This window comes from Leptodactylus fuscus, chromosome 2 (genome assembly GCF_031893055.1).
Source record: "Leptodactylus fuscus isolate aLepFus1 chromosome 2, aLepFus1.hap2, whole genome shotgun sequence".
Lineage (NCBI taxonomy): Eukaryota > Metazoa > Chordata > Amphibia > Anura > Leptodactylidae > Leptodactylus > Leptodactylus fuscus.
In genome coordinates this window covers 183,549,298-183,561,620 of record NC_134266.1, presented here as the reverse complement: position 1 = coordinate 183,561,620, position 12,323 = coordinate 183,549,298, and the positions used below count along the sequence as shown (strand labels likewise).

Genomic DNA, 12,323 nt, shown 5'->3' with positions numbered 1-12,323 from the left:
CTCCTTATCAGTAAAGTCAGACCTCTACCGATCTACGAGTTTAACCCAATCCTATTAATAATTCACTTTGATGAAAAACCCCTTTAAATGTAATATCACAATACGTAATGGATAAATCATAGTGTTTTCCAAGTTAAAAATATTAACCCCTTCCTGCATTTATTAATTTTAGTTTTTCATTTTTGAATCCCCCCTTTCTAAAGTCCATAACTTTTTTATTTCTCTGCTCTCAGAGCCATATGAGGTCTTAATGTTTGCAGGACAATATTTTCTTCATGATGCTACCATTAATTATTCTGTATAATGTACTGGGAAGCTGGAAAAAAAATTCAGAATGGGGGGGGGAATTGAAGAAAAAAATGCATTTGTGCGATTTTCTTACGGGATTCGTTTTTACAGCATTCACTGTGCAGCCAAAATGACATGTCCCCTGTATTCTGTTTCGGTACGATTCTGGAGATACCAAATTTATATGTTTTATTTACATTTTAACCTCTTAATAGGGTTGAGCGATTGGGATCAGAAATGATTGGAATTCTGATCGGGGATCGAGTAAATTTCACGATCGCGATTGGAATTCCGATTCCAATCTTTTTAGGCGGAATCGAGGTCGGAGGTTATTTCCCACAATGCTTTTCTACTGGCCAAGCATTGTGGGAAAAGCTAACAATGTTATCTACTAGAGATGAGCGAGTACTATTCTAAACTGCCGTTTCGAATAGCACGCTCCCATTAAAATGAATGGATGCAGCCGGCACACAGCCTGTGCTGGCATCCGGCCACTTAACCCCCTGCGCCGACTGTGTACATTCATTCCAATGGGAATGTGCTATTCGAAACGGCAGTTTCGAATTGTACTCGCTCATCTCTAGACTAGCTAACATCTCTAGTAGCTAACACTTACCTGAACAGATCGCTGTTCTTGCTCCTCTTCTCTTCTCGCCTCGCTGCCCCTGCCTCCCAGGTTAATGTTACAGACCTAGGAAAAAGGCGGGGCTTGTGGCTTAGGAGAGTGTGGGCTGGTACTGGGAGGGGAGACGTGAGTGATGTACTCACATCTCCCGGCCTTTGCCCACCCACACTCTCCTAAGCCACAAGCCCCACCTTCTTCCTAGGTCTGTAACACTAACCTGGGAGGCGGGGGCAGCAAAGCGAGAAGAGGCACGAAGAGGAGTGAGAACAGTGGAGAGCGGCAGCGATCTGTGCAGGTAAGTGGACACCGGGGGGGGGGGGGGGACTAAGTAGCCAGAGGATTTTTTTGTAATCACTACACTGCATGGAGTCTAACAATTAAAGTGTTCAATTTTTGGACTCTATGCTGTGTAGTGAATAGGATCGTTTTTAAATTCCGATCTTCGATTATTAAAAAAATCTCATTGACTTGCATTAGGATCAGAGTTGTGATCAGGATTGGGTTCAAATGGAAAATGATCCGCTATTTTGCGGCTGCCGCAAAATCACGGCCGCAAAATAGCGCCACGTATACGGTACCGGCTCCCTTTGAAAACAATGGAAGCGTATACGGCCCGCAAAAGCTCCTACGACGTTTACGTACCAAATCACGAGCCAAAATACTCCGTGTGAACCTGACCTTACAGAGTAATGGTAGATGATCTACAGTACCTGGTCTGACCACTACACAAAGAACGGAGCTGTTTGCTTCCTGCTCTACAGTATTCTCTGTGTATCAGCTGCTGAGAACAACTGATTGATGGGGTTGCCTGGTGTCAGACTCCACCTAATCTGACAAGACAGGTCATCAATAATTTTAATACAGATAAACCCTTTAATGCCATATGGAGAATGACTATGAGATACTGTTCTCAGTAAATATTTTTGTACATCATTTTTAGTTGCAGCAAATTACTTAATGATTTATAGTGATTTTAAACACAATGGCATGATAGTGACATAGTTATCCTTAAACACTTTACTTACTCCACCCTACAAATACAGAAAAAACACTTACTTGGCGAACTGAGCATGCATGGTTCTAAAACAATAGCAGATACCTGAAGAAGTGTTCAGCCAACAGCTGTTGAAGGTGTATGCAGTGGCGTAGATATAAGGGGTGCAGAGGTAGCAGTCGCTATCGGGCACTGGACCCTGATTGGACCTCAAAGGTCCTTTTGTCCCATAAAATAAACCACTATTCTAAATGGTACGTAGGAGCTGCATTACACATTTTACATTGGGGCATAGGAGGTTCAGGTTATGCCTATGGGTGTATGTTGTATAGTCTGTTAAAAACAATCATCAGTAAGGGACACACGGTGGCTCAGTGGTTAGCACTGCAGCCTTGCAGCGCTGTAGTCCTGATGTTCAAATCCTGCCAAGGGCAAAAAACCATCTGCAAGGAGTTTGTATGTTCTCCCCGTGTTTGCATGGATTTCCATCCCATATTCCAAAGACATACTGATAGGGAAAAAATGTACATTGTGAGCTCTATGTGGGGCTCACAATCTACATAAAAAAAAAATGGTTATCAGTGTATTACTCAGTTATGTTATTTTGCCCCATATTTTCTTATTTTATTACATTAAGTACACTTACATGTTCAATGTTGTTCTTTCCCAACTAGTATCTACATTTCTCACATTTGTAAACCCTTGCTTAGCAAATGATCTGAATGCAGTAGAAGTTTCTAAACTAGTTGTGTTGTTAATAGTAATAATGTTTAACAACATAGCATAAAAGATCAGAAAGTGAGACAGACAGTTATTCTAATCTCCATATTCTTTCATCTGAATAAAATATACAAGCTTTGTTTTCATGTCTTCCATTTGTCAGACAGGATTCTATTTTTACAGCTGTACAGTATGAAGAGAAGTAGTGTATGGCTGACATTTCTTAATGATTGATGTGAACTGACAATTGTGAAGAAGTAATGTAAAAAAATATGGCACAATGCAAGTTTTATTCCTCCCAACTGAGACATGAATTTCTCCAACTGTTACTAAAGATATCATTCTGGCAGCTATATGAGCTGTTCTGCTTCAGTTTTGAGGCTTATGATAGTTGGCATGGAGGCAAGAAATATGACATTAATTTACTACAACCACAAGTTGCTGTCTGTATATGAATAAGGAAAGAAAAAAAATCAGTAATTTTTAGGTTGGGGCTACACGTAGACTTTTATCAGACTTGAGTGGATTTGGGTTAAGGCCCCATGTGGCAGGATGCAGCAAAAAAACAGTGCAGGAAAAACTGTGGCGGACTTTCTGCTTCCGTTATACCTACTGGGAAACCATCAGTATTTCTGGAGGTATAATTGGCATGCTACGATTTCCAAAACAGCTATGGTTTATGCCACATGGGGCCATGGACTAAAGAGGTATTCCCATCTGGAAAATACATGCCACATGCATAATATATATATCATAAACAAGGGGCCACACGGTGGCTCAGTGGTTAGCACTGCAGCCTTGCAGCGCTGGAGTCCCACCAAGGGCAAAAAACGATCTCCAAGGAGTTAGTATGTTCTCCCCTTGTTTGCATGGATTTCCATCCCATATTCCAAAGACATACTGATAGGGAAAAAAAATGTACATTGTGAGCTCTATGCGGGGCTCACAATCTACATTTAAAAAAAAAATAAAAAATAAAAATATATATATATACATATATATATATATATATATATATATATATATATATATATATATCATAAACATCCCAAACTTTAATGCCCTGTTTGCAAGGTGGATGTGGACTTGTTTTGCTACATCTGGCCAAGGACAGCATGGCATCATTGATGGATCAATGAATTGTTAATTATACCAGCAAACTGTAATGTAGAATGTCAGAACATCTGTCTGTGATTTGAATCTCAATAGAAAGCGGGCCATTCAGCAAGACACTGATCCTAAACATAAAAGTAATTGTATCAAAGAATGGTTAAAGAAGAATAAGGTTAAAGTTTTGGGAAAGCCAAGTTAAAGTCCTGACCTTAATCCAACAGAAATGTTGTAGAAGGACTTTAGTCAAGCAGTTCATGACAGTAAACCCACCAACATAATAGGGTTGAAACTGGTGTGTACAGAGGGATGTGCTAAATTCCTTCAAGTTGATGTTCAGAACTAATCCTCAAATATCAGAAACCTGATGTAGTTATTGCTGCACAAGGGAGAGGGGAATCACACCAGATACTGAAAGCAAAGTTTGAATACTTTATGCGTTATTGGATCATTTTCTTCTAGAAATAAGCAAGTCTTATATTTTGTTTGATTTGATTCTATTAATCAACTTTAGGTCTTGGGTGAGAATCTGACGTAGTTTCGGTCCAAATTATGTAGAAACTAGCTGGTACCCGCGACTTCGTCTGCGGTGATTGTAGAAGTGGGTAAATACAGGCGCGGGTAAGGTTTTAGTACTGTGTATAAGGTATGGGATATGAAATGTAACTGTGTATCTTGTTTTTGCTGTAAATTCTGAGAATACATTAGACTTTTGTGTTGAAGTTAATTTGTATTTCAGCTGCTATACGGTGTTGGTATAAACTGTACATAGTGTCTTTGGGACAGAGGTATTTCAGGTTAATATACTTCGATATACGACGTTGTATGATTTGTTATTTTGCGCCAGTACATGTACGTTTTGGGCACAGGATACTCTTGAGCAAGCAACATGAAGTCTGGCCCTGTGCATGACAGTTTAGTAACTCCATGTGCCTCTTATTAATAGCAATTAACCCCATAATGTCCCTCACATTAACCCCTGTGTAAGAGTTACTGATAGAGATGAGCGAGTACTGTTCAGATCAGCCGATCCGAACAGCACGCTCGCATAGAAATGAATGGACGTAGCCGGCACGCGGGGGGTTAAGCGCGCCGGCTACGTCCAAGCGGAAGTACCAGGTGCATCCATTCATTTCTATGGAGCGTGCTGTTCGGATCGGCTGATCTGAACAGTACTCGCTCATCTCTAGTTACTGATATGTGAGAGACTTGGAGGTAATAATTAAGTATCTTCATTATTGAGGTCTTTTATTAGTCCCTCCATATGTCTCACATATTAGTAACCTTTATATGGGGCACACAGGGGTTAATATGAGGGACATGATGGGGTTTATTCCTAATAATGTGAGGCACACAGGGGTTAATATGAGGGACATGATGGGGTTTATTCCTATTAATATGAGGCACACAGGGGTTAATGTGACTGACATGATGGGGTTTATTCCTATTAATGTGAAGCACATGGAGTTACTAACACTAAACTAATAACCCCAAATGCCTGACATTAATGAGAATAGGAACTAAAGGAAGGTAGCTGTGTGTTTCTTACTTTGTTTGCTAGCAGCTTCCTGTCCTCCTCCGGGTGCAGATGGCAGGAGCTATCACTATAGCAGGCAGGCAGAGACTTGAGCGATTAAGCTCCACCCCCTGGGTTTCCTGCGTCCCTCTCAAAAGGGAGTGTCCTTATGCTTGAGCTCTAGCAGAGCACGGACTTCATTTAACTCTTGCAGGTCCTGTGCTGCTGGTGTGCCAGTGAAATGTGGCAGGAGTGCCACTCTTGGCACGTGTGCCAGGGGTTGCTGACCTCTGCTGTAGAGGGTAATATGAATTTTGTGGCTTGCTATGGTACAAAGTGTGTGAGATTGCAGAGATAGTGATGTGAGTTTGGGTTTTGTGGGGGTCCTGGGAAAAATGTATGTGCGCTATTGTGACGAAAAGTAGCCTATTGCGCAATCGAGTGTAGTGACTATGTTTGTGGAAAATTTCAAATCGGTGGAGCGGTTTTTGCGTGATTGACCGCCAAACATCCGATCATCCAAAGTCACAAACCCACAAACTCACAAACATTTCACATTTATAATATTAATAGGATATAGAACATTCTGAAGGGTCCGCAAACTTTCAAGCATCACTATAAATAGAGTTTCCTGAGAGAAGCAGCATTGTGTATCCTCAGGATCAGACACATTACACATTAGATTAGCAATAGATGCACTTGATATTGTAAATTGATCTTGTTTATATGATACTTTAATTCAATTCTGTATGACCTGCCACTTTAAGATATATCTGTAATTGACCATCATGATACAGTGGCTGAATTACCTATGTATTCGATCACATACTCCCCCCCCCTTTGAAAATGTTGTATGCTGCCTGTAAGCTGTTAATAAACATAACCAGAGTAACACTAAATTTATACTACTCTTATTAATGTCCATGGTTATCATCTCTCAAATGATGAAAGCAATGGACATTAATAGCAATAAGAGTAACTGATACAGATTGACCACATCCATATGCATTCATTCTAAGATTAAAAAAAAAACATGTTTGTAGATTTTGTGGCAGAAAAAAAAATTCTTGCACATGCAGGACTTTTTCTTCTGTTACAAAAGTACACAAAATTAACAGGAGATAACATCTGTCATTTTTTTTTATATTAGGGTGAATGGAAATGGACACCATATAGAGGGGGCTCCATCTGCATCCTTCACTATTGCCATTAACGGCCATTACTCTCAGTGTATGACCGATAAGAGCAATATCATTTATAACAAAAGTGATAAAGTTCCCTAAGGTTTACTTAAATTTGGTTGAACTGGATGCTTATTATATTTATTATGTAAATGATGTGTAATGTGTCTAATTAACTCTATTTCAGACCTACATTGGGAATATTTTGCTGCTAGTAAATCCATACAAAGATCTCCCAATCTACTCATCTCTGGTAAGAACTCAATTTATTATAAGTATATTTATGTTCCCATTTTATAAGCCTTATCTTTTGTATGTGGTTTTATCATTGATATATGTTCATTTCACTTTTGCCTTCTCTTATTCAACTCATTTTTGTCAATGATCCAGTCACAGGATAGATAATCAATAAAAGAGATGTAGGGGTCGTAGGAAAGGATGGACGAAGCTCTGAAGACTTGTTCCATCTGAATGTGAAATTATTATACTCTGTGGTCTCTTCAGACCCAGAGCATAATAGGTGTAGGCCCAAGAGAGGTTTAAAAAATAATAATAAAAAAAATCATTTATGCTCACCTCTTTCAGGCCCCCCTTACAGTGTACTGAAATCTGTGTCTTCCTCCTCCTGTCATGAGATTTCACAGAAGGATGCCAGAGCCAGCGTCTGTGATTTGGCCACAGCAGAGACATGCGCACAACAACGCCATGACAATTGGCCTGTGATTCAGCCTTAGCAGTGACCTCGGGCACTTGAAATAACAGAAGAGTTCCAAAACGCCCCCAAGTAGGAAGACACAGATCACTGGTAGCCACAAGAATCCTCAAAAGAGATGAGGGAGGAAGAGTATAAATGTTTTTTTTATTTTTTTACACTACCCTTGTCTGAGACAAATCCCAAATTGCTTGGTTTCATTAAAAACAGAACAATTTGGAACACTCGAGTTGAACCTGGTTCTTTCCAAACCAATTTGTCTAACACTAGTTGTAAGCGCGTCCTGACTTCTTTACTGTTTGCATTGTTTGCAATTTGCTCCAGACACAATGTGAAGTAAACAGCAAAGAGGCCATAGCATTTTCATATGCTCCACAGCTCTTTCAAACAGCAATTTTTTGTAGAAATTATCTCTATAAAATAACACAAGTGGTTCTCCATGCCATTGTCTTTCTGTGCTAGCTGAAACCACAAGAGTCTCAGCATCCAAATCTAATGTACAACTCATAAAAGTAAACAGTACAGTTTGTTGCAAATTGGCAAAACTTAAACTTTTCCAGTGATTTCTTTATATTGGAAAAATATTGGAGAAGGGGGATTAATCAAGATGAGTGTATTGTACATGGGTTTTGATATTCACTATTCCAGCACAGGGACCACTTAAAGAAGAGCTTTCAGGTCCCTGGGCACCTGCGGTTTTATATACCGATAGAAATCTGACAGTGCACTGAATTTAGCACACCATAGCTCTTCAGTGTCAGAAGGGCATTTCTGACAGTCTGTGAGGAAAGCCCCCCTGACAGTAGAGTCCATAGCGCTATACTGTGTGTGGGGGCATTCCTTATCGCCCAGCCATGACACTGAGCAGTGAGGAACACCCTTCCAGTACTAGTCTGTGGTCAAGAACTGCCACTCCCTGAGGAAGGTGGATAAAAACTCACATTGAAGTGAAGTTTGGGGATTGTCCTAGACCTCCACTTATACCACTTGGGCAAGTACAGTTCCTGTTATTTTGTTACTTAACACCTTGAATTCTGGATTTACTGATAAACTGAGCTTTGGAGTTGCTGCATAAATTATTATTGTGATCTGTGATGGAGTATGAAATGTATGTCTGGTCATCCCCCTTTGGTTAATATGTTTTAACATTGTCCATTGTGTATGTGTTCTATATGTTTTTTAACATTTGTCATATTTAATAAAATAAATTGGCGTTCGCTTTATTTCTGATGCATTTGATTTATTGTTTGGGATATTGCCATCCGTCTTGTAGATGTATAAACTGTTTCACCTGAATAGCAAATAGGACTGTGTCAAGGAGCTCTTGAAGACTTCCTAGGTGCACTTAGTTAAAATTATGAGAGCAACTTAATGGGCACAATTGAATCCACTAGTTTAGCTGTGATAAAGCATTTTACAAACATACGTAATTATTAGATTATGGATTTTCTATATAATTTAAATTATGTAAACTAACAGTAAAACATTGCTATAATAAAAAAATAAAACAAACTAAACAAATATATTCCTGTTACCTTTTTTAAATAAAGTTATGCCTATTTTATTATCTTTTTTCTAATTTTAGGTTACTCAGTTATACCATAACATCTCTGGACGCTTGTGCTCCTCGCTTCCTCCACACATATTTGCTTGTTCAGAGAGAGCTTACCATATGGTTTTCCAAGAGAGAAGACCTCAGTGCTTTATCTTAAGGTGCTGTCTGCTTGGTATTAGCATATTTAATGTGTTTGTGCTGTTTAGAGGACTGTGCATAGCATTGTGCATGTATTATCTCATGACCTTGTAGAGCTGGGTTTACAATGGTAAATGGGGCTAGCAAGCAGTGCTTGTATTGGTTGTGCTCAGTTGAATATTCATGGTATAATTAGTTTTAGGTCTTATCCTGTAGGTACAGGAAGCCACTAGCCCAATAATAATTGTATAGTGAATCCAGCCATAAAATGTAAGCAGAGCCCTATTTCAATGACACTTTGCTCAAAAGTAACCTGATGTTTCTTCACCTGCTGTGACCTCTATCCCTGGACTATAATATATGTGCAGTTGGTAAGGTTCCATTTTCATGATCTCTCTCTGCCAGAGTAAGGAGTCACAAAGACCTAAAAGCCATATAAATATATTGCTGATAATACTATAATAAAATCATCTTTTTCTGAATAATAGGCGATTTTATAATAGTATACTATATGTTTATATGTAATTTAACCAACACTGTTCATGGCTTGTGCTTGTTACCTGTGACCCCCAATCTCCCTTCGGAGTTAGGGGCTATGTGCATAAATATGGATCAGTTTCCTTCCTGTTTTATACAGGAGCTGAGGAAGAAAACAATCTGTTCTTGTTGTCCAAATAAAGTTTGTGCTACATCCTTTTCTACATGGAATTTCTAGCAGCATGATATAAACCCAGCTTTACCAATTGCATATCATCACATTTGCTCTATAGTACGAGGAACTATAAACAGTCAATGGGACTACATTATGCTATCACTAAACCTGTACTCATTTTTGCACAACCATAACAAGTAAACTTGCATTTTGTCAACTTGTAGCACTATACTGCTCTGTGCTGCGATGTGCACTGTATGTAATCTCTTTCATATTTCTTGTATATGGCAGATATTATACATCAAAGTTAGATTTCTTTCTTACTTTTTTCCCTATTATTTATTATAAAATTTGCAGTTCCAAGTGTACCTACCAACTTTTTCTCTCTACTATAGTATTGGGATCTTGGATCTGCCTTGGGATCACCTACTGCTTGACTATGGCCAATATAACAGTAATCCAGAACATGATATTAGTACAATCATAAAAAAAAAACTCCCCAGTTTTTCTAGTCCCCCACCTGTTTCTTCTTAATAGTAGTAGCGCAGGTTTGGATTATTGGATAAAACTCTTATATTTTACTTGCTTCAGTATCTTTAGCCCCTTTAGTGTGTTCCAGTCCCCGGCTATGTGACTGGCAAACAGACTCGCCGATTCACACCTGCATCTTATGTGTGAGCATGAAACGCGTTTCCTAATTTATCTCTCAAACTGACTTTGAACATTAATGGAATGAATGGATAAACGGAAAGTCCATTTGCTGCTCATATGACATGGTCAGGGACTAGAACACGATAGCTTTAGAAAAAAGTAAAATATAAGTGTTTTATCCATATGGCCTGACCTGTTAAAACAAATGCGGGGGGGGGGCTGCACAAAAAAGCCGGGAAGTTCTTTATGTTGTTGTATCTTTTTATGATTAGAAAAATGTTGTTAAACTAACAGGTGGTAAGTTCCTCCGAATGCTAGAAGCTCTCCTTCTGCTTCCTGTGATAAAAGCTCCTTCAGAAGATTATGATGTTGCGTGTTCTCCAGAGGGACCTCATGCATTTTTATAGATATATTTACAATTCCAAATGTAATTATTTGAGGCTTTATTGCTTGCCGCTCATGTCTTACTTTAATACTATGCTACACATATTTACATTTCATTTTATAGTCCTGCTGCTACCTCGCCTTCGGGTTTATTCAGGATATTCAGTATTAGCCTAGATATTGTTTATTCAGCTGTGATTGGCATTATCTTTCAGTGTAGAGCAAACATAAGACTTATGCTTATTTTACAAGTACTACAACACATGCACCTATTTGCTGGAGCGCTTAAAATCACAACGTTCATTCAGATTATTGAAACATTCCTGCCAAGTATCTGATGATGTTCTGTGTGCTCTCTGTATGATCATAGATGCTTATTGATATCAATGAGCTGGGGCCTTCACAACACCAGATGCTCTTTGTTACTGCATCCACTTTTTAGAATATTTTTAAATTGATTTTCGGATATTTTAAGCATCACATTGAATGACAATTACTGTACATCCTATTTTAGGGCATAGACAAAGTAAAGATCTGTTCACACTAATGTTGCTGTTTCTGTTTATACTAGAAACCATAATGCATTGCATATTCTGTCACCAGATAGTAGTGGCAGTGGTCTGTGGAGTATCATTGTGTTTTTCATAGTTTTGACTGGAAATATAGCCTGCAGTCGCATTCTTCCCACCTCATTTGGTGGAATCTGCAATGAAATAACCGTGAACATAGCCTAAGTGACTCAGTTAAAATGTGACCGCTTTCAAAATGGCCCTAGACTGAAGCTTTTAACAGCTAGGGCCACGAGCTGCCGAAATGCATCATTTTTGGCTGCTGAAGAAATGCAATGCAAGTGTCAAGATGGCTACAGGTTACCATCCCAGCAAAGACATTTCAATTTAAGCCTATGTTTTTTGCTGCTTTTCTGCAGCAGGTTTTTCCAACAGCTTTTCCACTATGTGTGGCCTTAGCCTAAGGCTGACACTAAAAATCACCTGGTGATTTCATTCTGACTGAATACATCCTTAACAAATCTGTTATTATTATACTGTGGGGTTTCTTCAGACCCCAGAATATAATAAGTGCTCCAACACAACTGCCTGCTGTCTTCGGGCCTCTTTAGTGACGTCACAAATGTCACATGGGTCAGGCCATCATAACGACAGCATAACTCACATCTGTTGACTTTATTGAAGAGGGCTGAAGACAGTAGGGAGTTGCACCAGAGTCCAGAAGAGGTACGTAACATTGTTTCACATGTTTGATCAACTTCCTTGAGCCTCCGAAAAGTATCTGAAGAGGTCCCAGAGTATAATAATGATTCATGAGTGGTGAATCACAAAAATGTTTGCAATATTTGCAAGGAACTCCATAGGGGCCACCGTTGGACATAATATTGTGAGAAGGGGCCACTAGAGGACATTATACTGTGATAAGAGGCCACTATGGGACATTATACTGTGTGGAGGGGTTCCTATGGGACTTTATACTGTGTATGGGGGCCATTGTGGGACATTATACTATGCACAGAGACAGCCTTGGGACATTATACTGTGTGAAGGAGCCTCTATGGGACATTATACTGAGTGGAGGGGCCATTATGGGACATTATACTGAGTGGAGGGGCCACTATGGGACATTATACTGTATGGAGGGTCAGTTATGGGACATTGTACTGCATGGAGATCACTTTGGGACATTATGCGGTATCATTGGACATTGTACTGCTCCAAAAGGGGTGGACTGAGGATCTTTTGCCCAAGGGCCCACTGAAACCTTGAACCGGCCCTGTACATATGC

The 12,323-nt window shown here is 39.3% G+C and overlaps 1 protein-coding gene across 1 annotated transcript in view; it reads left to right on the top strand.

Moving 5' to 3' along the window:
• The window catches only part of MYO16 (myosin XVI), a 247,923-nt gene that overhangs the window by 89,588 nt on the left and 146,012 nt on the right, over positions 1 to 12,323 (top strand). The window contains exons 12-13 of the mRNA XM_075265275.1: positions 6,622 to 6,687; positions 8,732 to 8,859. Of these exons, the coding sequence (XP_075121376.1) occupies positions 6,622 to 6,687; positions 8,732 to 8,859 (194 nt within the window). The remainder of the gene's footprint in view (positions 1 to 6,621; positions 6,688 to 8,731; positions 8,860 to 12,323) is intronic.